This window comes from Tenrec ecaudatus, chromosome 4 (genome assembly GCF_050624435.1).
Source record: "Tenrec ecaudatus isolate mTenEca1 chromosome 4, mTenEca1.hap1, whole genome shotgun sequence".
Lineage (NCBI taxonomy): Eukaryota > Metazoa > Chordata > Mammalia > Afrosoricida > Tenrecidae > Tenrec > Tenrec ecaudatus.
This window is the reverse complement of record NC_134533.1, coordinates 67,259,728-67,282,144: the sequence shown is the minus strand read 5'-3', so window position 1 is coordinate 67,282,144 and position 22,417 is coordinate 67,259,728. Positions and strand designations below refer to the sequence as shown.

At 36.9% G+C, this 22,417-nt stretch overlaps 2 protein-coding genes across 2 annotated transcripts; both read left to right on the top strand.

Annotated features, from left to right (window-relative positions):
• Positions 1-150: 150 nt before the first annotated feature.
• LOC142446851 (olfactory receptor 52A5-like) lies at positions 151-1,101 on the top strand. Its single transcript, XM_075548586.1, has one exon. The coding sequence runs from the start codon at positions 151-153 to the stop codon at positions 1,099-1,101; it is 951 nt and encodes a 316-aa protein (XP_075404701.1).
• Positions 1,102-6,025: 4,924 nt separating this feature from the next.
• On the top strand, positions 6,026-15,087 carry LOC142445892 (olfactory receptor 52A4-like). Its single transcript, XM_075547762.1, is given in 3 exon segments — positions 6,026-6,107; positions 14,163-14,957; positions 14,960-15,087. Coding segments are annotated over 3 exon segments (1,005 nt in total).
• Positions 15,088-22,417: the final 7,330 nt, after the last annotated feature.

The window sequence follows — 22,417 nt, the reverse complement described above, 5'->3', positions numbered from 1 at the left end:
GGGAATAAGAAATAATTTGCTCACAATCTAATTAAATTATTTGTGTCTAAAATAAATTATTCTCTTTTATTTTTTAACACCCTCAAGTCTTCACAGGGTTTAGTGAATGAAACAGCAATATCAAGATTTGATTCTACTGACCAAATCACCATGTTCACAATCAATGGCTCAGTCTTCATGCCCCCTGTGCTAACACTAATTGGAATCCCTGGCTTGGAGTCAGTACAGTGTTGGATTGGCATTCCATTTTCTGTCATGTACATCATTGCTGTGGTTGGGAATTCCATCATCATAGCTTTAATCAAATGTGAAAGCAGCCTCCATAAACCCATGTACATATTCTTGGCTATGTTGGGGGCCACAGATATGGGCCTTAGCACTTGCATTCTTCCCAAAATGCTGGGCATTTTCTGGTTTCATTTGCCAGAAATTTATTTTGAAGCCTGTCTGCTGCAAATGTGGCTTATTCATTCATTTCAGGCCATTGAATCTGGTATCCTACTTGCCATGGCCCTTGACCGTTACGTGGCCATTTGTGACCCATTGAGACATTCCACCATCTTCTCACAACAGCTACTGACTCAAATAGGAGTTGGCGTGGCACTCAGGGCTGCCGTTCTTGTAGCACCATCCATAGTGCTCATCAAATGTCGTCTCACGCTGTACAAAACGACAATTATCGCTCACTCTTACTGTGAGCATATGGCCCTTGTGAAGCTCGCCGTGGAAGATATCCGAGTCAATAAGGTTTATGGCTTATTTGTTGCCTTCAGCATCCTAGGCTTTGACATCATCTTCATCACCTTATCCTATGTTCAGATCTTCATCACTGTCTTTGAACTGCCCCAGAAGGAGGCAAGACTCAAAGCCTTCAACACATGCATTGCCCACATTTGTGTCTTCCTTCAGTTCTACCTTCTTGCGTTCTTTTCTTTCTTCACACATCGGTTTGGTTCGCACGTACCACCTTATGTTCATATTCTTTTGTCAAATCTTTACCTACTAGTTCCACCATTTCTCAACCCGATAGTGTATGGGATGAAGACAAGAGAAATCCGTGACCATGTCCTGAAAATGTTTTCTTCTAAAAGCACTTCTTGATCACCAGTGTGCCTTTAGGAAAAATAATTTTTTCTAAGGAATAATCTATTCATAGAGAAAAGGCATACCTTCCACAACTATGCACTTTGGGGAAAAATGATTTGAACTAAATCTCAGGTGCCTTTCATTCAAGGAGACATTGAAGATGTCATCATATACCCAATGCTCTTTCTTGTATAAGCTAATCACGAATAGAAGTCCTCTATGATAGAATTCACTACCATATTGTTCTCATTTTGGCCTGTCCCTATATACCAGTAGTTACTTATCACTTAGTTCTATATTGAAAAGAAAACTGTAACACAGAAGTAGCATATTCGTAGAAGTAAAGTAACATATTCATAGAAGTAGCATAATGTAGAAGCAACATATTCAGCAGAAAATAGAAAAAAGATGAGAATTTATTATTTCATTTTATTAATTTATTGAAACTGTTTAATAAAAATATCACAATTACTGCAACAATGTTTTCTACTTTTCTTCATATATAATTAATGTAAACATCAGTAAAATAAGTTTTATAAAGGTAATATTAATATAACAATTTCCAGGTGAATAAAATAATCATTACTACCTTTCAAAACTAGAAGTTACTGCATAGTGCAAACAGTTAAGCACTGGGTACTAAAAAAAAAAACGGAAATTCAAACCCATGCAGAAGCACCCCAGAACAAAGGCATGGAAATTTACTTCTGAAAAGCCACATACTTGAAAAGCCTATTGGACGTGGTTTCACTCTGACACACACAAAGGGTGTTACCATGAGTTTAAAGTTGATTCAAAGACTACTGGTATCTGGTTTGAGTACCAGAAAGCATATAAGTTTACTATTATTTCTGAAACTCCTGGCTTCTCCGGAGATAATTACTATATCATTTCCTTGAATTTCACCGTGTAACCTTGCTAACCTTGCATCAGTAAACTTAGTAGATTGTTCGGTTTATGAATTTATATAATTGGTTCCATGCAACTTAAGTTTGTTTTCTTTCTATTTAGTTATATTAGTGATGTAAGTTTATTCATTGTTAATGATTAATAATGTGCCATGGTACAGATATACATTTAATATTTATGTAATCAACCACAGTTTGTTTACTTTATGTATTGTTCTCTGGCAGTCTATGCAATTATGTCAAACCATGTCTTAATACCAGTATTATCCTCACTTGATGAGAAAATAAACTGCATTCTATCAGTAAATTTATGTGACTTAGTTAGCTTTATGTTGTCATATCTATATAACTAAATAGTATATGTCATATCCATATAACTAAATAGTATTAAAAACAGTTACCAGCATTCCATACCATATAATTTTCTTACATAATGATGTCAGGACTAGACTTCATTGAGACGCTGATTACATGAGTATCAGAATAGAAAAATATTATATAGACTTTTCAATAACTGATTTTTAAAAATTAATTTTTGAGAATTCTGGTAATATTTTGGACACCAGTTGAGTGTGTTACAGATTTTCCCTACTCAGCTTCTAATTTTTTCAGTAATATCGACATCATCACAAGTACACTCTTAATAAAATGAAAAAGCAAACCATAGACTACGAAATCAGGCATAAGGAAAATATCAGTCAAATTACACGACTTGAATTTAAATTTTCTATATATTTATATACTCGTAATTGTGTATATTCACCTACATATTTATATCTACATATGCTGTAGATATTCATATAGGTGTAATATATATATATTTATATTAATATCCAATTTCCTACATATAAAATTTATATATGTGTTTAAAAATACAATAATAAAATTAAAAATTTAAAATATAGCTCAAGTTAAAAACTCAATAATAAACTTAAAATTAAAAATTAAGCTCATTGTTATTGCATTAAGGCCAACCCCCTTTATTTCCTGTAGAAGTGAGTGATCTATGTGTTATAATTTTTAAAGGTGCTCATCACAAGATTATTTTGTTCCATATTTTGACAGGTGAGCTTGAATTACTGATGTTATGATTTCTCTTCTGGGTGTAAATCATTTTTATCAGCCAGTGACCTTAAAATTTCAACAACCAAGTGAAAATGAGCAAAATTATTGATCAGATATTTTATGAAAGATAAATTACTAAGACACCCAACAAGAACAAATACATTATTTTGGTGAATGAAACAATCTGAATACCTCATACATATTTTATGACTCCATTTATGTGATGTTTTACAACAGGAAAATCTCGTCTATAATGGAGGAAATGTCGATTTTCCACTAGAGAGTGATAAGTAGCAGACATTGACTGAAAACACCCCTGAAGGAAAAACTTTGTGGAGTAGTGGGAATGTTCTGTATCTTCATAGAATTCTAGGGGACATAGCTGCATTGCACATCAAAGTAGAAGATCAAGATTGACACATTTCACAGCTATAAATCATTCTTCAGAATCAATGCGTACACTCCAATTTGGAATCCCAGATATTATATTTGATTTTCCCAATTAGGTTAGTTAGCATCTGGGACTGGCCTAGTTATTTCTAGGTTAGCCTCAAATTATTTCTTCCAGTTCATGCTTGTTGATGTCTGAGCTCATTTTTCAGATAGTTTTTCAATAATCAGTTTTCCTTAAGAAAATGATGAGGTTTGACACATGGCAACAATTTCAATAATGCTCATTCACTACAGCAAACTTATGTCTGTAGAGTGAAGCCATGCAACAAAAAACAAAGAAAATAGGAAATGCTGTTGGTCTAAAGATGCCAATTATTGGGTGAGGTAGTTTATTGTGAAAACCTACTCAATAAACACATGTGGGGTTAATTGAAGGGTGGAGGGATAAATGGCTCCGTGAGCCTCGGTTTTCTAGTTCTCGGGTCTCCTGCTTTCTGATGGTCAGACCAGGGTGCAGCTGCCTGAGCCGTTTCCCTGCTTCAGCTTTCGAGGTTCACTTCCTGCAAGACATCCCCAAGGAGAAGCCACATGGACATACCATGATGCAACCCTGGGTGCTGAAGCAGCCGTGTGGAGACTCTGTCAGAGCTGAGATGCTTATAAGTTCACTGATTCGGCTTTCCTCCTGCAGTCAGCAACATAGTGTGTGTTTTGTGAGATGGGGGAGGACTTTTTGGATTGTTGTCAGACATAGGGATTAATGTTTTACTTGTGGGCTTGCGCAGCACTGGGTTGGGATGTTTTCTTGATGTGCACTTAACCTTTATATAAAACTTTTTCATATATATATATATATATATATGAGTTTCTGTGGATTTGTTTCTCTAACGTTCCCATACTAACACATTGGTCAACCTCAGAAACAAGAGATTTGAACCAAAATAAATTTTCTTCAGAATTTATTACCTTCAGATAACTGTCAACTGCTTCTTCTTAACCTGGACTGTTTCAGCTTTAAACCCAAAGCAGTCTTTCAGTCCCTTTAATCTGGAACATGTGTGTTTAAGGTAACATCCAGTTTACTTAGTGGGGTTTCCAAATGGAATCTTTCTGATGTGACTTATGAAAACTGGTATACTCTTAGAAAAGCCAAAATCTCAAACCAAAGCGGTCTATAGTATGAGGGTTAGGTTGCAAAGGTTGGAATATAAATTATGTCAAAAATACATGCTAAGCCTTCTACTATAAAGTGGCTTCTCCCATGGAGCATCTATGTGAGGGATATTAAGCATTTTCCCCAGAGTGGCTGCCCTTTCCTTCTTACCAAACCACATTCTCTGAGATTGACAAGTCCCTCCCATTGTGGATTCAGTCACTTAAGTTTCCAATATGTATAACTGAACAGTCTATGTGTTTTAGTCTAAAAATCTCTCATATAAATTTATATATTTATAAGCTCTCATATATATTATTTATATAAAGGAATATTTATATATATATATATTCCTCCCTCACTAGTATTTAAAATTCTATACCATTGGCTAGATTAATTATATTATTATTAGAATCATCAAATACATTATGGAGATTACTTATATATTTCTGAAGAATTTGGACAAATTGACTTTAAAGTGGACCAAGGATAAATTTCAGTATTAGGTTTACATATGAATTTGGAATATGTAACCATAGGCCCTACTCTAAGAACAAGTCATTCTTATGATGTAGCTCTGCTTGATACTCTCCCTCATAAAGTGATTGTTGAAGATATGGGTGCTGTAGGAAACCAGATGGGCCTGTTTATCAGAAAGAATAGGGTCTACATTCCTAAAGTCTTGTCTTAAAGGAAGCAACCATCTAAAGCAGATGTTAGCTAAGTTCATACAGAAGGCAATGCACCAGCCAGTGTGATCTACCATTTGTCAATGATAAAATTCATTGTCCATTAATTATTCTCAAAATATGGTTTTTTGTTTTTCATTTTAATCATAGCCTTTTGCATTTTAATAATGAATCCATGATCAAAAAAGAAGTGTATTCGAGGCAACATTCTGAGTGTTCAGCTTTTAGAAATTCATTTAAAGATTTCTCGTGTCGATTAAATCTCCCTTGAATTCCCTTTGACCAAAGATGTGAGAATTGTGTGCTCCAACAGAACCTATCCCCTTGAAAATCCCAGGGAGAGGAAATCGCCCTTACTGGTTTACCTGGGTGTGTTCTTGATGGATATCACTAATAGTGGGGAGGGGGTGTGGAGGTGTCTGGAAATCACAAACATGCATATCTGCAAAAATTATTCCAATTAATCCTCACATATTTGTCATTCAAGAAGGTGTATAATGAATAATTAATTATGCAACACTAAGAGCAATAACAACTTGTATACATTGTTGAGACATAAAATGATATTACTCTTAAAAAAGCAACCTCCATAATTGATTAAAGAGATAAAGAAACTTTTTAATGATAATATCTCAAAGTATTAATATATTCTTTCATTTTTAAGTTATGTCTTTAAACATAGAACATTTTCTGTAGTATCCTTTAGCTCTAAATATTATAGATAATCGAGGATGGGGGTGAATGACTTTAGGGAATTTCACAGGACCATGTGTGACATCAATATTCTCAAGCTGCTCAATATCTGTTATTCTGGTACATCCCACTTTTTAAGATCTATTTTTTTATTTTATAGAAGACCTTGGTGAAGTAGTGATTACTAGTTGGGGTAATAACTGCAAGGTCAGCAGTTTGAAACCACCAGCTGCTCCCAGGAAGAAAAACAAGGTTTCTCCTCTCCTAAAGAGTTACTTCTCCGAAACTCACAGGGTTATTTCTACTCTGTCCTACTCGGTTGCTATGAGAACAGGGGGTCCCTTCTGTATTTTGATGATTTTCAAAAATTAATTTGCCTGTGTTTCAAGTTTATCCTAAAATACTTATTGATGTACAAATATAAAATCAGAAATACCAACATTAGCCACAAAGCCATTATGTGATGCAAACAACTATATGGTGCAAAGTATTGGATAATTTGCATCAGAAAGAATGTAAGAATTAAATGGAGATTGAAAAGAAAAAAATTACAAAAACTTTTTTTATAGAAAGCACAAATGGTTACCAAATATTAATTGAGAAAATAATCAAACTGCAACTTTACTTTTGGGAATTAAGTATTATAGTTGAAAACCGTCTGGACAGAAATATTGACTTGCAATTAGAAACTACCTACTTTACATATCAGGGGTGCAGTCATTTTTGTCTTATGCAGCTTTTTGTTATCAACACCTTCGGAGGACTTTGTTATCTGAATGCTGAAGTGTGATCCATGTTGAGAGCTGCAGTGTTTAAGATAAAAGTCCTTACCACTTTCAGTGAGCAAGGTTGTGTCATTTGCATACCAGATTCAAGAGTCTCCGCTATCCATAATGTGTTCTTCTGACGGTAGAGTTTGAGATACATATGCTTAGTATATAGATTGGGAAAATGTGGGGGAAAGGAAACAGTCAAGACACGCACCTTTCCTGATTTTAAATCAGGCATTATCTTCATATTTTGTTTGAATGGCTGACTCATTCTACATACCGTTTGCACATGTGTACAGCTAAGTGTTATGAAATACGTATTCTTCTCAAATTTAACTTTAATTTGTTATAATCCCACCATTACAATGCTTCTGACTAGTCAATATAAGACAGGTAGACATTTTCTATTACTCTCTGCTTTCAGTCAAGATTCATCTGACATGAGCAATGATATCCCTTATACCATTTCCTCTTCAAAATCGGGACTGGATGTCTGGCAGCCCCTTGACGTATTGCTGCAACAATTTTTAAATAATCTATAGCAAAATTTTACTTGCTTTTGATACTAGTGGTAGTATTTAATACATTCTACATTTTATTGCTTGGATCACTTCTCTTGGGAATAGTCACAAATATGGATCTCTTCCAATTGTGCCATCAAGCGGCTTTCTTCCAAATTTCTGGCATAGAGGAGAAAGCACTTCTAATCCTTTATCCATTTATTGAAACTCTCAACTGGTTCTTCCAATTACTCAAACATTATTTATTGCCAGTACTATAGCTTGAAATTCTTCCTACACTATGATTCATTCTCAAACATTGTCCACCTTCTGAAATGGTTGAAAAAGGACTGACTTATCTTGGTGTGGTGACTCTAGATATTCCTGTCATTTTTATTTTCTGGATGCTTTCGGCATCCTTCAACATCTTCCTCATAAGTCCTTCGATATGTCAACTTACGGCTTGAATTTCTTTTTCAACTTGTTGAGCAAGCTCTTCCCTAACACCTGTGCTAATTAAAAAGATCATGATGAATACAAGTCAAACTGTTCCTGAAGTTGTCAATTATTTTATTTTATTTGGATGCACAAGCAATGTACATGAATGTGGCAGTCAAGAAATCAAAGGGTTTAATTATGTTGGTAAAATCTGCCAAAGGCCTATTAAAAGTGTTAAAGGGCAACTGGGTCACTTTGAGGTCTAAGACACAGTTAATCAAATCCTTGGTGTTTTCCATTGCCCAAACTTGGGCAAAATCTAGATAATGAATAAAGAAAATGGAAAAAATAGAATTAATGCATTTAAACTATAATGTTGGAGAACAACATTGAATATATCAGAGACTTCATGAAGAACAAACAAATCTGGTGTAAGAGAGGAACACTACAATGTTTTTGAGCCTGAGGATGGCAAAACTTTTTCTGGCATATTTTAAATATGCTATCGAGAGGGACCTGCTCTTAGAGAAGGACATCATCTTTAGTAAAATACGGATGTCATAATATCAAATAATTAAAATATTCAAATTATTATATGATGGCAATACAAAAATTAATAACAGAAATAAAATGATCATGTCTGAAAGTTCCAGTATAATAATCTGAGAATTTAGTAGGTGCCATGACAAAGCGCCTGCAACTTGTGTGACCCAAATGAAGCTTGAACCAAAGCACTCTTTTTGAGTTTTGCTGGGCACACACCACACCACTTCCACCACCACCACCTCCACCACCACCACCAACACCACCATCACTATCACCACTACCACCACCTCCACCACCACCACCATCACCACCACCTCCACCACCACCACCACCACTATCACCACTACCACCGCCTCCACCACCACCACCACCACCACCACCACCTCCACCACCTCCACCACCATCATCACCACCACCTCCACCACCACCACCACACCACCACCATCTCCAGTCAAGAAAGTCTGTCTCTGAGCAAATATTACTGGTTCCAAGAAGTAAGTGCTAAAATCATCCATATGCAGAATCCTGCACCATATAAAAAAAGGTTGGAGTGGAAAATGACCAAGAGAAGAGTAATAGAGATATATGTGCATTATACTAGTGAAACTTATAAAAATATGAAATCAAAGAGCTAGTGAAAGAGAAAATAACATTAAGTGAAAATGCTAAGTATTATTTTGCTGACGGGGAGGAAAAAGGTTCTCCTAGAGATAAAGTATAAGCATGCCTCTCTTTGTCATTTTTAGGGGTGTCGATTAGGAGTCCTCAAGTTGGTTTCCACTCATGGTGATCCTATAAACAACAAACAAAACCCTGCCTGGTCCTGCCCCATCCTCACAATCGTTTTAATGTTTGAGTCCACTTTGCAGCCACTGTGTCAATCCATCTTGTCAAGGGTCTTCCTCTTTGGGGCCATCGTCTACTTTACTAAGCATGATATTCTTTTCCAGGAACTGATCTCTCTCAAAGCATATCCAAAGTATGTGAGACAAATCTGTGCTCCTTGCTTTTAAGGAGCATTCTGACCATACATCTTCCACAACAGATTTTTTTTGGGGGTGGGGGGGGAGTCGATGATAATTCCTTATTCTTTGCCAGCACCATGATTTCATGCTCTTATTGTTCTTTGGTCTTTATTTTTCAATGTCAAACTTTCACATGCATAGGAGGCGATTGAAAATATGATGGTGTCTTAGTCCTTAAGGTAGCATCCTTGCTCTACAGAACGTTAAAGGCAGTCACCAAATACAATATACCCTTTGATCTCTTGACTGCTGATTCCATGAGAATTGATTGGTCATCCAAGCAAAACAAGTTCTTTGGCCGTGTCAACCCTTTCTCCCTTTCATTTGACAGGTCCAGTGATGAGGGATTGGGTTTTCTTTATATTGAGCTATAATGCATGGGGAAGGCTGCAACCCTTCATGTTCATCAGCAGATGTTTCATGTCCTCACTATCAGCATTTCGCAGGTCGTTAATAAGTCTTCCACCCATTCTGATGCTACGTTCTTCTTCTTCTAATTCAGATTGTCTGATCATTGCACAACATACCGCTTGAATAAGTCTGCTGAGAGCTACAACCCTGACACACTTTTGTCTTGATTTTTGCAGTATTTTCTTGCTCTATTTGTATAACTGCTTCTTGATCCACGAACAGGTTATTATCTTTAACATATACTTGAGCAAGGTAAGTCCCGACATTTTCTATAGAACCACTCCTATTGAGGTCAAAGAGCAATGGAGATGCTTACACTTGTTCTAGGCTGCACTCCATGATGAACACCATCTAAGAAGAAATACATTGGACTCACTAAGAACAAGGAAAGCTTTGTCCTTATAAGTCTTAGTTAAGAGCCTTCATTTTTAGAATGCTCTTCCTCAAAATGAATGCTGATGCTATAAATGACAGAAATGCATTCTTCAAAATGTTTTATTATGGCATTAATGACATATTTGAATTAATCTTTATGTGTTTTTGTAATGCAGGGAATTATTTAATATTGTTCTTCTAGCTATAGGCTTTGTTACTCCCATCAAATGAGTTTGTTTTCCAGATGGGTCTGGGTAAAATTAACTGTGTACAATTGGCTATCTAGAAGTAGAAATAGAGACAACATTTCCAGCAAGAGTGGAAGCAGAAGTGAAGTGAGTCTTTTGGACCTTGAGATAACAGTTTATTCAGCCGCTTGATCCAGGAGAAAACTGTGCTACAAAGGGATGGCAAAGGAGGAACAGCTGTTCACTGGGCAAGTAAAGTAGAGCATTTCTGAGCAAGAAGCTGTCTTGTGCAGTGGTATGCCTCTGGGACCTCAATGGAGGGCTGAGATGCTGACCATGAAAAAGAGTACCTTTGACTTGAGATTTATAGTTGCTTGGAGTTGCCTCAAGGCAGAGGCCAGAACAAAAAGCGGAGAGTTAGAGAGAGTGGCCTGCCTGCCAGCATAGCGGAGGCAACATTATCCTGATCGAACAACTCTGTCCTGGGCATTGCTTCCCTGAACTGTGTAACCTGTTAAAGTACTCCACAAAACCCATAACCATGAGTTCTGCCTGTGAATTCTGTGTGACCATTGCCGTGACTTGAAAAATGCAACTGAAAAGTAGAGAGTGCTGTGGAGGAGCAGGTAGTGCTGGAACAGGTAAAGAAGGTTGGAGGCTGGGGGCAGGTCTAACCTTCTCCTCATAAGAATTGGTCTTGGGCAGCTGATGCTGATGATGTTTATTCCTCTTGGTGGAACTGCGGTAGGTAAGTGCCTTCCCCCGTCTCTAATAATCATAAAGATAACTAACATGCAATATGAAGTTTAAAATTATAAAAGTAGCATAAATATAATTTCCTAAATAATCAGTAAAACTATTCAAGTTAGTTTGCCCAAAGTATAAAGATTATGAATTAATCCTATTTGTAGATGATAAAATTTTAAATGAACAAATAAAAGTCCCAAACCTGTGTATTTTCATTAGAATCTATATTAAATATATTAAGGCGTAGGAAAACTTAGATTAAACTACAAATTAAATGTTATTAATACTAAAGAAATCCTTAAGATTAAGGACTTGTTGAAAATGTCTATCACTACCTTTTTATAGGAAGGAATAATCCCTTTCATTCCCTCTCTTTATATAATGTTTTATTGATTTTTAATTGGGAGTAATACATATACCATATCATTGCATAGTTAAATCACATCAAGCAGTATTTCAAAATTGCTATCACAATCAGTTTCCAAACCTTCATTCCTTCTTGAACTCCTTGACCAGCCCTATTCCCCACCCCATACTACCACCATTCGACGCCGCCCTGAGACCCATATTCCACTTGCTGTCCCTATGGGTTCATCAATCCTGTCTTTCACATACCAAAAGAGATAAAACCTACTATTTCTAAGTGGGTAATACATCAACTCTGATTAACTCATTTCCTTTCCCCTCATAGTTTTTGAAGCTTACTATTGCCCTGACCTTTTACCCTCTTCCAACTTTTAACACGCTGTCTCCTTTTCATCACAGAAGTGCCATCTAAAAGTTATTTGGGGTCTTCAGGGATGGCCAGGAGTAACATAAGAAAGGGGAATTATATATATGACTTCCCTTTCCTGAAACAGCCTGAAATAATGCTTTAATATTTTTCAGGCATTAGCTAGAGCCCAGTTCTACACATCCCCCGGTGCCCCTTGCTGCGGGGTTTACTGTTATGGTGTGAGAAGGAAAGGGATTCTAATGTCTGGTGCCCTGAGAGACACTATATCTTTATTTGACTGAGAGAACATCCTTCAATATTGGCCAAACTAGGAGAGGAATCAAGTCCCATGACAATTGATGAACAATATAATCTTGAGAAAAGGTGACTGATCCTCTGTTCACAGCGTACATGTCTGCAGCTGGGAGTAGTCTCTCAGGATTTTCCAGAGCTGATGAAATTCTGATCAAAAGGGGAAATTATGGACAAAACACGAACCAGAAAAGAGAATGAAATTCCCTTCCACCTGTGAAACACACAACTGCTGCTTCTCAATTCTGAGTGAGTGCAGACTTTGAAATGGGACCCAAATCAGGTGCAGGTGAAATGATAAATTTTGCAGTGAAAGCACATGTAAAGCTCATACGATTAGACATAGAAAAACTCAAAATCATAAACATAAGAGAACTAATTATTTTTTTGTGGAGTCTGCTATGAAATTCTCGGGATGTTAATTCAGGAGCAGATGTGATGGACCAGACAGTCTGCCTGGGAAGCCTCCCTGGTGAAAGGCAGTTACTTCGTTGTCAGGAGAAAGAAAAGGATAAAAAAGTGCGAGAACCTTCAATCCTTGTGCTTTTAAATCTGAAAATATGGGAGAGGACCCTAAGTATTTGTGGAAAAATTCAACTATCTTTAATTCTGTTCTTCTGAGACCTTCGTGAAGCTCTATCGCATGGTCAGAAAGGAGAAGCATTGCTTGACAGGAAGCTTTAGCTCAATTTAATTGAGGTCCTTCTGGAGATGAAAATGAATAGAGGTGTAGGCATGGAAAATCTATAGGACTACTTATAGCAGATGTCAGGAGTTACAGTACAATATTGTGTTTAAGGAGAAGGATTTGGTTGAAACATCTCCAAAGTTTTCAGTTTTGAAATTCATAGGAATTCAGGTCATTGGGAGTGAGAAATCCTAGTGTAATGTTGTGGATGATGATTTGTGGAGAATATTTTAGATATAGTTAAAACAAAACCACATAAGGGTCCTATAGGTATGCTTGAGTTAGATGTAAATAATTAATCAATTAGGTAATCATCTATGTTTTAATATTTTAAAAGTAAGTTTTCATTGATACATACTTTAATGAAACCTGCCAATTAATTTTATCTTTATGCTAGTACATAGGTCTACTAGAAAGTACTAAATATTTGTATCACAATTAAAATATGATTTGGAACTATTTCCTAGAGGAATCCCAGTCTTCATATCTTTTGTGTCGCTTTTCCCATAAGCCATGAATTTATAACTTCCTACTTTTCTTCTACCGTAGGTAGAGTTGATATCTAGATAAAGATTCTCCATTGAGACAGATTTCCAATGGGGATTCACACTTCCCAAACCATTCACCTATCCTTAACCTCTACAAAGGTATCATGGAGCACTATCGTTTTCACTGTTCTGGAAGAAACAGATCAGTTCTCCTCTTCTGAAAGATGTATAATTGAGTTCACTTAACTTTAACAACTACCGAAAATATCTTAGCTCTGTTCTGGCACTCCATCTTTATAGAAAAAGACATGTCTGAGGACCTTGAATATAAAGACAGTCATTGAAGCCCGTGTCTCTTGATTCTGACCTACTTGGGTAGGACACCAGAATTATATACAACTCAATACTTCTGAAAATGTGGTATAGCTATGTGGCATGAACATTCTTTGTGAGGAGAGGGGATTTTCATGGGAGTCACAGCCCTGGAAACAGGCGTTCTACTAACTAACTTACATCAGTGAAGTGCTGATTTATGGTCCGGTGAAATTACTAGAAAGGTGGGGATAAAAGCATGGGGGAGTTTAAAATTAAAGCTCTATCTCTTAAGTCTGGTTCTTGAATAATATTTTTCCTTCATTTCCATGAACAGGTTAGAAACAGAAAGAAAGTGGAACGAGAGAGTAAAGAGAACACCACTAAACACGCTGATCACATTGATATCATCAAAGAGATCTTTTCCAATATTATTTTTACATAACTTAAATTACTAAGTGTATGTAGGTAACCTTGCCAAAGTAAACACTAGTGAAACTTTAAGTAGTCTCCATAATTATATGATCTCATTCATTAAAACAATGAAGAAATATTGATGTTTATTCTGCTAATTCTGTTCTCAAATTAACTTTGTGATTCAGTCAGAATAGGATATACACCATCACAGAGTATCATATATTTTACACATTTTCCCTAAAGAAGATCCCTGGATTGCCATGCCTATTCCCAATGACACTGCAATTATGGCGCCTATACTGACATTTGTAGGAATACCTGGCCTAGAATCTGTGCAGTGTTGGATTGGGATTCCATTCTATGCTATGTATCTCATTGCTTTGATTGGAAATACTCTACTTGTGATCATCATCAAATCTGAACGCACCCTCCATGAGCCCATGTACATCTTCTTGGCCATGCTAGGTGCCACAGACATTGCTCTGAGCACCAGTCTTGTACCCAAGATGCTTGGAATTTTCTGGTTTCATTTGCCAGATATCTATTTTGATGCATGTCTCCTTCAGATGTGGCTCATCCACACATTTCAGGGCATTGAATCAGGTGTCTTGCTGGCCATGGCTCTCGACCGCTATGTGGCTATCTGTCACCCCCTTAGACATGCTACCATATTCACTCCTCTATTCGTGACGCATATTGGAATTGGGATGACATTGCAGCCTGCCATCCTCGTAATCCCATGCCTTCTGCTCATAAAGTGTCGCCTGAAGCTATACCTAACCAAAATAATATCCCATACTTACTGTGAACGCATGGCTGTTTTGAAGCTTGCCACTGAAGATATTTTTATCAATAAGTTCTATGGTCTCTTTGGTGCTTTCATTGTTGGTGGGTTTGACTTCATTTCAATCACCCTTTCCTATATCCAGATATTTATCACGGTTGCTCACCTGCCCCAAAGAAAGGCTCGTCTTAAGGCATTCAATACATGTATTCCCCACATGTGTGTCTTCTCCCAGTTCTACCTCCTTGCTTTCTTCTCTTTTTTTACTCACAGATCTGGATCTCATATCCCATCACACATACATATTACTTTATCCATTCTTTATCTAGTAGTTCCACCTTTCTTCAACCCTTTGGTCTATGGGGTGAAGACCAAGCAGATTAGAGATCAGGTAACAAAAATGTTCTGTTCCAAAGTCCAGGTTTGACATTTCATTGAAATTGTCCCATCTATGATTTAAATGGCTCATCTAGTGACCCTATGTGATCTGACTCTCCCATCAGTATTGGTGGGTATAACTATGATATTAAATATTAAATGAATCAAAGCATTTTAAGGAATTCTAAAGGCAATTGACTTCTGAATGATAAAAACAGTGATACCTGTTAAATTTTACTGACATGTAAGCAGTAATAAGATTCTAAACAATGGTTTTCTAAATTTACGTTTTATGTTATTCCTGCATTATAAAACAATAACCAAAAGAAAGGTTTGTACGTCTCAAAAAATACTAAGTAGATATTTTACAGGCTGGGGTCATTGCTATATTGCTTTCCTAATGATTTTTCTTTTAATTTGAAGAAAATTAATATTATTTGCCTTAAGTTTCTTGAATAAACTTCATTTGTAAGACTCTCATATTTGAGGACAAGTACACTAGTTATTGCCAAAATACTTTTGGGGGCCAAAAATATTCTATAGAAAATACAGATATAAACTTGCTATGGAAAGTCTTTGAGAATGCATTTCTTCTCGGGCACTGTGGAGGATGTATGACTTCTGAAGTCAAACAGAGCTGTTCTCAAAACTTTATTTTACCTCCTGGATATGCTGTGCCTTTGGAAAACAGTTTATGGACAAAATTCAGTGTTCTCTACTCTGAAGTATGGATAAAATAAAATAAGCCTTATAAGGAAACAGAATTAGTGTTTACTGTAAATCATTGTCAAAGATTTGTATAATTTTTCCCATTGGACTTCATGACTTACAGTAATTCAATATGGATAAAATATTATCACTGCCATTATCCCTATAGTTGTTCCCATCATGAAAATCACCATGCTTGAGGAAAAGTTTGATATAAATATTAGGCCTCTACTTTTATATCGTTTACTAATGTCACCATTGGATATTTCACAAAAAATATAAATTGAAGATTTTTTTTACTGACATATTCTTTGGCAAATTTTATAAAAAGGTATTTCATGTTCAATTAGAAGTAGTTTAAATTCTGTAGTATTAACAGATGCAGTGAAATATATATCTTTATTTCCATGTTTGTGTATTTCTTCATTTGTGTGAGTATTGTCCATTTTTATTGTACTTTCTATTGGAATATTTTATTTATTGTCATACTACATGCGATTATATTTGTAGTTACAGAATAAATAAACGTTATATTGTTTTCTAGTATATCACAAAAAGCATTTACCTAGGGTTATATATAATATTACCCTACAAAAAATCAAAGTTCATAAATAATTTAGTACTGGAACAGTGAGCTTTAAAACCACAAAATGCATCATAATTTCTCTAGGAATATCTCTGGTATACCTGATACTTCTCACAATTTTTGCATTTCATGTATAAAGACAACATGTGTAAAGCTGGTATTATTGTTTTCCAAGTAAATATTTGGGAAAATTTACCTATTTGGCCTAGGGTAGAAAGAAGTACATATAATATAAACTTTTTTTTAAAATTTACTTTACTAATTCAACTTTAGGCAAGTTTTGACATAGGGTATATTTAAGCTTTTAGGTTAAATTTATTACTTGGATGTGATTTATCATAAATAAACTGGGGTTTAAATGTGAACATACACTAGGCAGGGAAAAAAGAGTAAGCCAAAATACATTACTATAAAGTCATAGAAAGCTTTATTAAACAAACATCAAAATATATAGCAATTGCTCCATCTAGGTGTGTACTCTCCTGAAATAAGGATTTCTAGCTCTTACCCTTCTTGAAGAATTCCATACTCTTCAATTTATACCATTTCCAAATGACATTTTGACATTCTTATGGATTCAAGTCTTGTTCCTTTTAAACGTTGATTATGGGGAGCAAAAATATATCCAACAGGGCAAGATTGGGCCTGTTGTGTGGATAGGCTAATTCTTCCTAATGAAATTATTATAGGTCCGAACTTGGTCCCCTGGAAGAATGAGCAGAAGCATTGTCATGAAGAAATTAGAAAATTCTCAGAGTATTATTCCTGGCTTTTTGCTCACCAATGCAGGTCTCAATTTAAAACAAAAAGAGAAAGCCTGCTTCTTCTTAAGACGTTCCCGTGGTTGTCCTAATAAAAAATCTACCTGGACGGTCCGAAGGAATTTTAAAAGGATATACCATAACTTTCTAAATGGACCACTCTGCCTTAAATTCCACTGGCCTGAAAGAGGCCCACAGAACCCACTGTTTGATTGGATCTTGCTCTCTGGAAGGAATGGGTCAATTGGATGGGAGTTTACTGCTAGCGGGGGGTTAAAGGCAGTTTGAAACAAAAAGGAGGTCCTCCCTCGTGTGAAAGTGGCTTACTACAGTAGTATGCATCAGTACTTCATGTCTTTTCAGAGTTCCATTGGATGGATAAACTGGGGTCGTCTCTTGCTTCTAATTGAATTGTGATCAATCTAAACTTCTCCACCATCTCTCTTCTGTCTACATTTGAAAAAGGATTCCAAATGGTCAGAAAGAGCATCAGACAAATAGAGGGAATTCCAATATTTTATGCCTCACACATTTCATTACAATTTCATTCTCATTCTATGGAAGTTATCACACATACATAGTCAAAAGCTATTCAACTTTTATTTCTAACTCTGCTATATATTTCAAAATAAAATACATTGTTTCTGGTTTCCTCATGAAAACATGGCATAATAAGACTTTCTGCTAAAGATTTGTTTTCTCTACTTCCTATTATTTGTCCAAATCTTATTTGTCCATTTTGTAATTATAGATTAAATTATTTTTATTAATAAACTATCAACTCATTTATAAGGAGAATGATAAAAGATTGAGATTTTCAAGGATTTCACTTTATTTGGATGTACAATTAACATTCATGGAATTCCATTTAAAAAATTCATTTATATAATATGTATGATACAGCTGGACAATGAATGAGAAAGAATTGATGCAGTGTATCTGTGGTGTTGGTGAAGAATACTGACAATACCAAGGACTTCCAGAAGACCAAAAAAAATCTCTTTGAAGGAAGTTTACTGAGGATACTCTGTGGAAATGAGAAAGGTGATGCTTCTCTCATGCACTTTGGATATGTTGTAAGGAGAAGCCAGTCCCTGGAAAAGGACATCATTCTTGCTAAAGTAAGGGGTGAATTGAAAAAGAAGATGATCCTTTATGACATACTTTGACATACTGGCGACAATACTAAGCTTAATCTTCTCCAAAAATGTGAGGATGGCATAGAACAGGGTGGCGTTTTCCTTTTGTCTTATACATGAGGACGCTGTGAGTGGGAGCCAACTCAGTAGGAATGACAAAATCCACAGCTCTTTTCTTAGTCCTCCTCTCTTTTCAGATACTGCTGGTTCTTACAGAATTACCTGATATTTGGGACCTAAACAGGTTGTTAAATGAGGAGTCATCACTCTAGAAGTTCCAAAGTTTCCTACCACATGGAGACTTTATCACCAACATAATAAGTCATATTATTTACCCAAAAAAAGGGGGAGACCCCTCCGATATTCTACTGGATTTTTATTGAATAATACCTAAGAACATTCAAATCATCAGGGGAACTGGTGGTGCAAAGGTTACACTCAGTTACTAACCAAAATTTGACAGTTTACTTCTACCTAGCCACTCTACCAGATAAATAACCTTAGTTTTATTTCCTAAACAATGGTAGCTATGAAAACTTAGAACACAGTTCTGCTAACTCCCATGGTGCTGCTCTGAGTTGACATGGACACGGTGGCCCAACAGCAACCTTCTAGTACATTGTGATTTTATTTTTTTTTTGGTATTCAAACTTTTTTTCCCTTCAATTTTCCAAATGCATGCTGGAACGTGAAGAATACGGGATACATTTCAGAACCTCAGACCTCACTTCAGTCTCTTATGTACTGTAAGTTCAAAGAAATCAGTCCTAGAAAATTTTGTTGCGTGTGTGTGTAGTTACTAGCTGAAAGATTGACAGTTTGAACGTACACATAGATTTCTAAGAATAGCCTGGTAATCTGCTCTTGAAAGGTCATAATCATGAGAGACCCATGACACTCGGTTCTACTCGGTCCCTGTGAGATGGATTTGACTAAAGGGCAAAGAACGTTCTGTTTTGGTTATTACCTGAGAGGGTAGCCACCCTCCTTTAAATCATTTACAGACTTTCCTAAAGTAAAGACTCCATCCAGGGCTAATTGAAGAGCCACGATGTCTCAGTGCTTAAAGTACTTGGCTTCTAACCAAAAGTTCAGCCATCCCAAACCACCAAACTCCACTTCGAAAAAAGACTTGGAAGTTTGCTTGCATAAAAATGCACATCTTTGAAACCGCTTTGGGGCACTTCTATGCACAGGCTCACTATGAGTTGGAATGGAGCAGAGAGCAGATGTTAAGCTGGGAACATGAGGTCACTAAACAGAATTGGGAAGAAATGCAAAAAGTCAACTGTTCTCAGAGTATGAGTTGATGGAAGCACATTGCTACCCTCACTCCTAGGTTGTGGCTGTTAGGCCCATTTTGTCAGCTCCCCTGCAGAGTGACCCCGTGTACAACAGAAGGAAACATTGCCCAGTACTGCTCCATCTGCGTAATTTTTGCTACGTTTGACCCAATGATTGTAGACACTGTCTCCATCCATATTGTTGAGGGTCTTCCTCATTTTAATCTTTACTTCTATTTCATTATTTTCAAATCCATTAATGAGAATGCAGAAGATCTAATGTTTAAGCCCCAAACCAAGGGCACAGGACAAAAGAGCATAATTCTTACTGAAATCACCTTTTGTTTTTTCCCGACAGATCCAAGTAATTGTTCTTGTCAGACATTTTCTTGCATTATGCTGAATTTAAGAGAATAATTTACTTCAGTTTACTTTTTCCATCAAAACCTTACATTCCTTTTCTAAATAAACACAGTCTGACAACACTAGTTTCCAGTAAGCAGGACAGTTGATATAGACATTGTGATTGTTATTATAATTTTTAAAAATATGTATTAGTTTCTCAGAAGTCTGAACATAACAGGGAGACTTTGGGGAGAGCTTGTTGAGGAAGAGCTGAGTAATCACAGCTCAAGTAGATGAAGCTCAGAGAGTAACAGGTGACTGAGGCCCTGGGGTGTACTTTTCAAAGCCAGCCCCCTTATGGATAACCCAGAAATCAATGCTTATCTTGCTGATGTTAAATTACATTAATGCTTATTTTGTTTTTCTGTCAGTATGTTTACACTGCTTTGTGTGAACATCTAAATAGGCCTTTATAAACCCTGATTACTTATTCGTTTTATAAATAAATGTCAATGACTTCTTCTTTGTTATATTCAGACACTGTCAGCTATGAGGTATTTTGAAAGGAAACTGTTCCCATTATACCATGGGGATGCAACGGAAAGCAGGGATGGGGACAAGCTCAGGGTTGCAGGGCATCCAGTCTGTGGGCTAGAGAGGTCAGACATCCTGATAGAGAGCCTGTCGGGTGCCCTTGAACCCTACACCATCCTCTCTAGGCATGTACCTTGAAGATCACTTCGCTGGAGGGCACCTCACATCACCTGGGATCAAATTGTTAAGGGAGGGAAAGGGGATGTTGTCTACTAAGTGGCTGTTATGCCAAGCTCTAATGAGGTGCCTCTGGACAGGTAGACACCCACGGGGATGAGGGATACTGATGGGAAAGTCAAATTAGGAGACGGGAAAGGGAACAAGTAATTTTGGGGGAAGGCAAATTCACGGCTGTTGGTAGGGAAATGGAAGGACTGAGCACTAGGTGAGGGAAGAATGGCTGAAAATGCTTTGGGGAACCCTAAAAAGGGGAGGAGTGTCCTTGGTGGTATGCTGTGAATGGGACACATTGACCTGGGCTTCTGCCTACATCCTGGGGATCCAGGCCAGGTGCCGTGGCATGCTGGGACATTGAATCCTGGATCTTCATGGTGTATGGCATGCTTCAGAGGCTGCATCAGTGAGAGTCAATGTAGAAACTCCACTGGGTGAACTGGACTCTTCCACAGACATACGTGTAAGCTGAGAGTTAAGACTAAAAATTCCTATAATCTGAGGAAGCAGAAGACAGAAGTATCAAAACCATTTAGCTGTTGTTAGGTAGATAATCGTGGTCTTGCTACATCTATGGCCTCTATGCTGTATTAAGATATATATTATTCCAGAAAACTTGTGACTATATTCTCAATGAATATTATTGTAAATTTTCCCTGACAGCAAATTTCCTTTGTTTGTGTAAACCGCATCCAGCCATGGAATATTTACAAATATACATTTGAATAATTCAGTTACTGCAATATAAAATTAACCTACATAGGCCCAATATCCCTCTCTTAACAGGGTTTTGAACATTCGTACCAGGGGCCAATCAATGGCAATATTAAGGAAAGATCTTTATGCTGCAGGGAGAGGATCAAAAGGACTCTCGACCATAGCAACGTTTTGAAAGGGAGCCCAAGGCAGATGAATGATAGTCGATCCAGGGATGGGATTGGGGCTTCCACTAGCTTCTAGCTTCAGTTTTAGAACAATTAGTTCTTACATCATGGCCCACTCGATACTCACGCTTAGGATGGAAACACAGAAGGTACCAGCACTACAGCAAAGTGTGGTGAAGAAATTAGATGGTGCCTGGCTATCAGATAAAATAGCATCTGGGGTCTTGAGGGCTTGTTTCCAAACAAGCAATCATCTAAGTGAGATGTAAACTAAGTGTGTTAGTTGGGTACACAAGAGAAACAAATCCATGGACACACATATGTGGATAAGAACAAGATTTACATGCAAGAGGAATTGAACATTGAGAAAACATCCCAACCCAGGCCAGCCCAAGGCCATAAGTCTGATATTAAACAATATGTCTGATAGCAATCTATAAAGTCCTCTTCAGGTTCATGAAACACATGCAATGAAGCCAGATGCAGGCTGATCACAAGCCAGTGGGTAGAAAATCTTTGAGTCCAGTGGCATTGAAAGCATCTCAGCACTGGCAGAGGTCTCGCTGTGGCTTCTCTGACTTCCAAGGGCTGGTTGCATTCATGTGGCTTGTTTCCTACAATGTCTCCCAGGGAGTAGCAGTGAGAGAATGGTGTCTTCCACCTCCCAGGAGGTAGTAAGAGATTCCCAGCATTCTCAGAAGGCCATGCCTACACAGAAGTCTCATTGGCTATCTCCAGATTGATAGCCTATACTTCACCCCTACACTCTTAATCCTTAAATTGACACCAGATTAGGTGACCACTACACTAAATCCACATGGAAAAAGAATACCAACACTGGTCACCAAAGGATTGTAAAACA

Bases quoted from the DNA above. Each gene is read 5' to 3' on its own strand.
- LOC142446851 (XM_075548586.1), top strand. From the start codon at position 151: ATGTTCACAATCAATGGCTCAGTCTTCATGCCCCCTGTGCTAACACTA.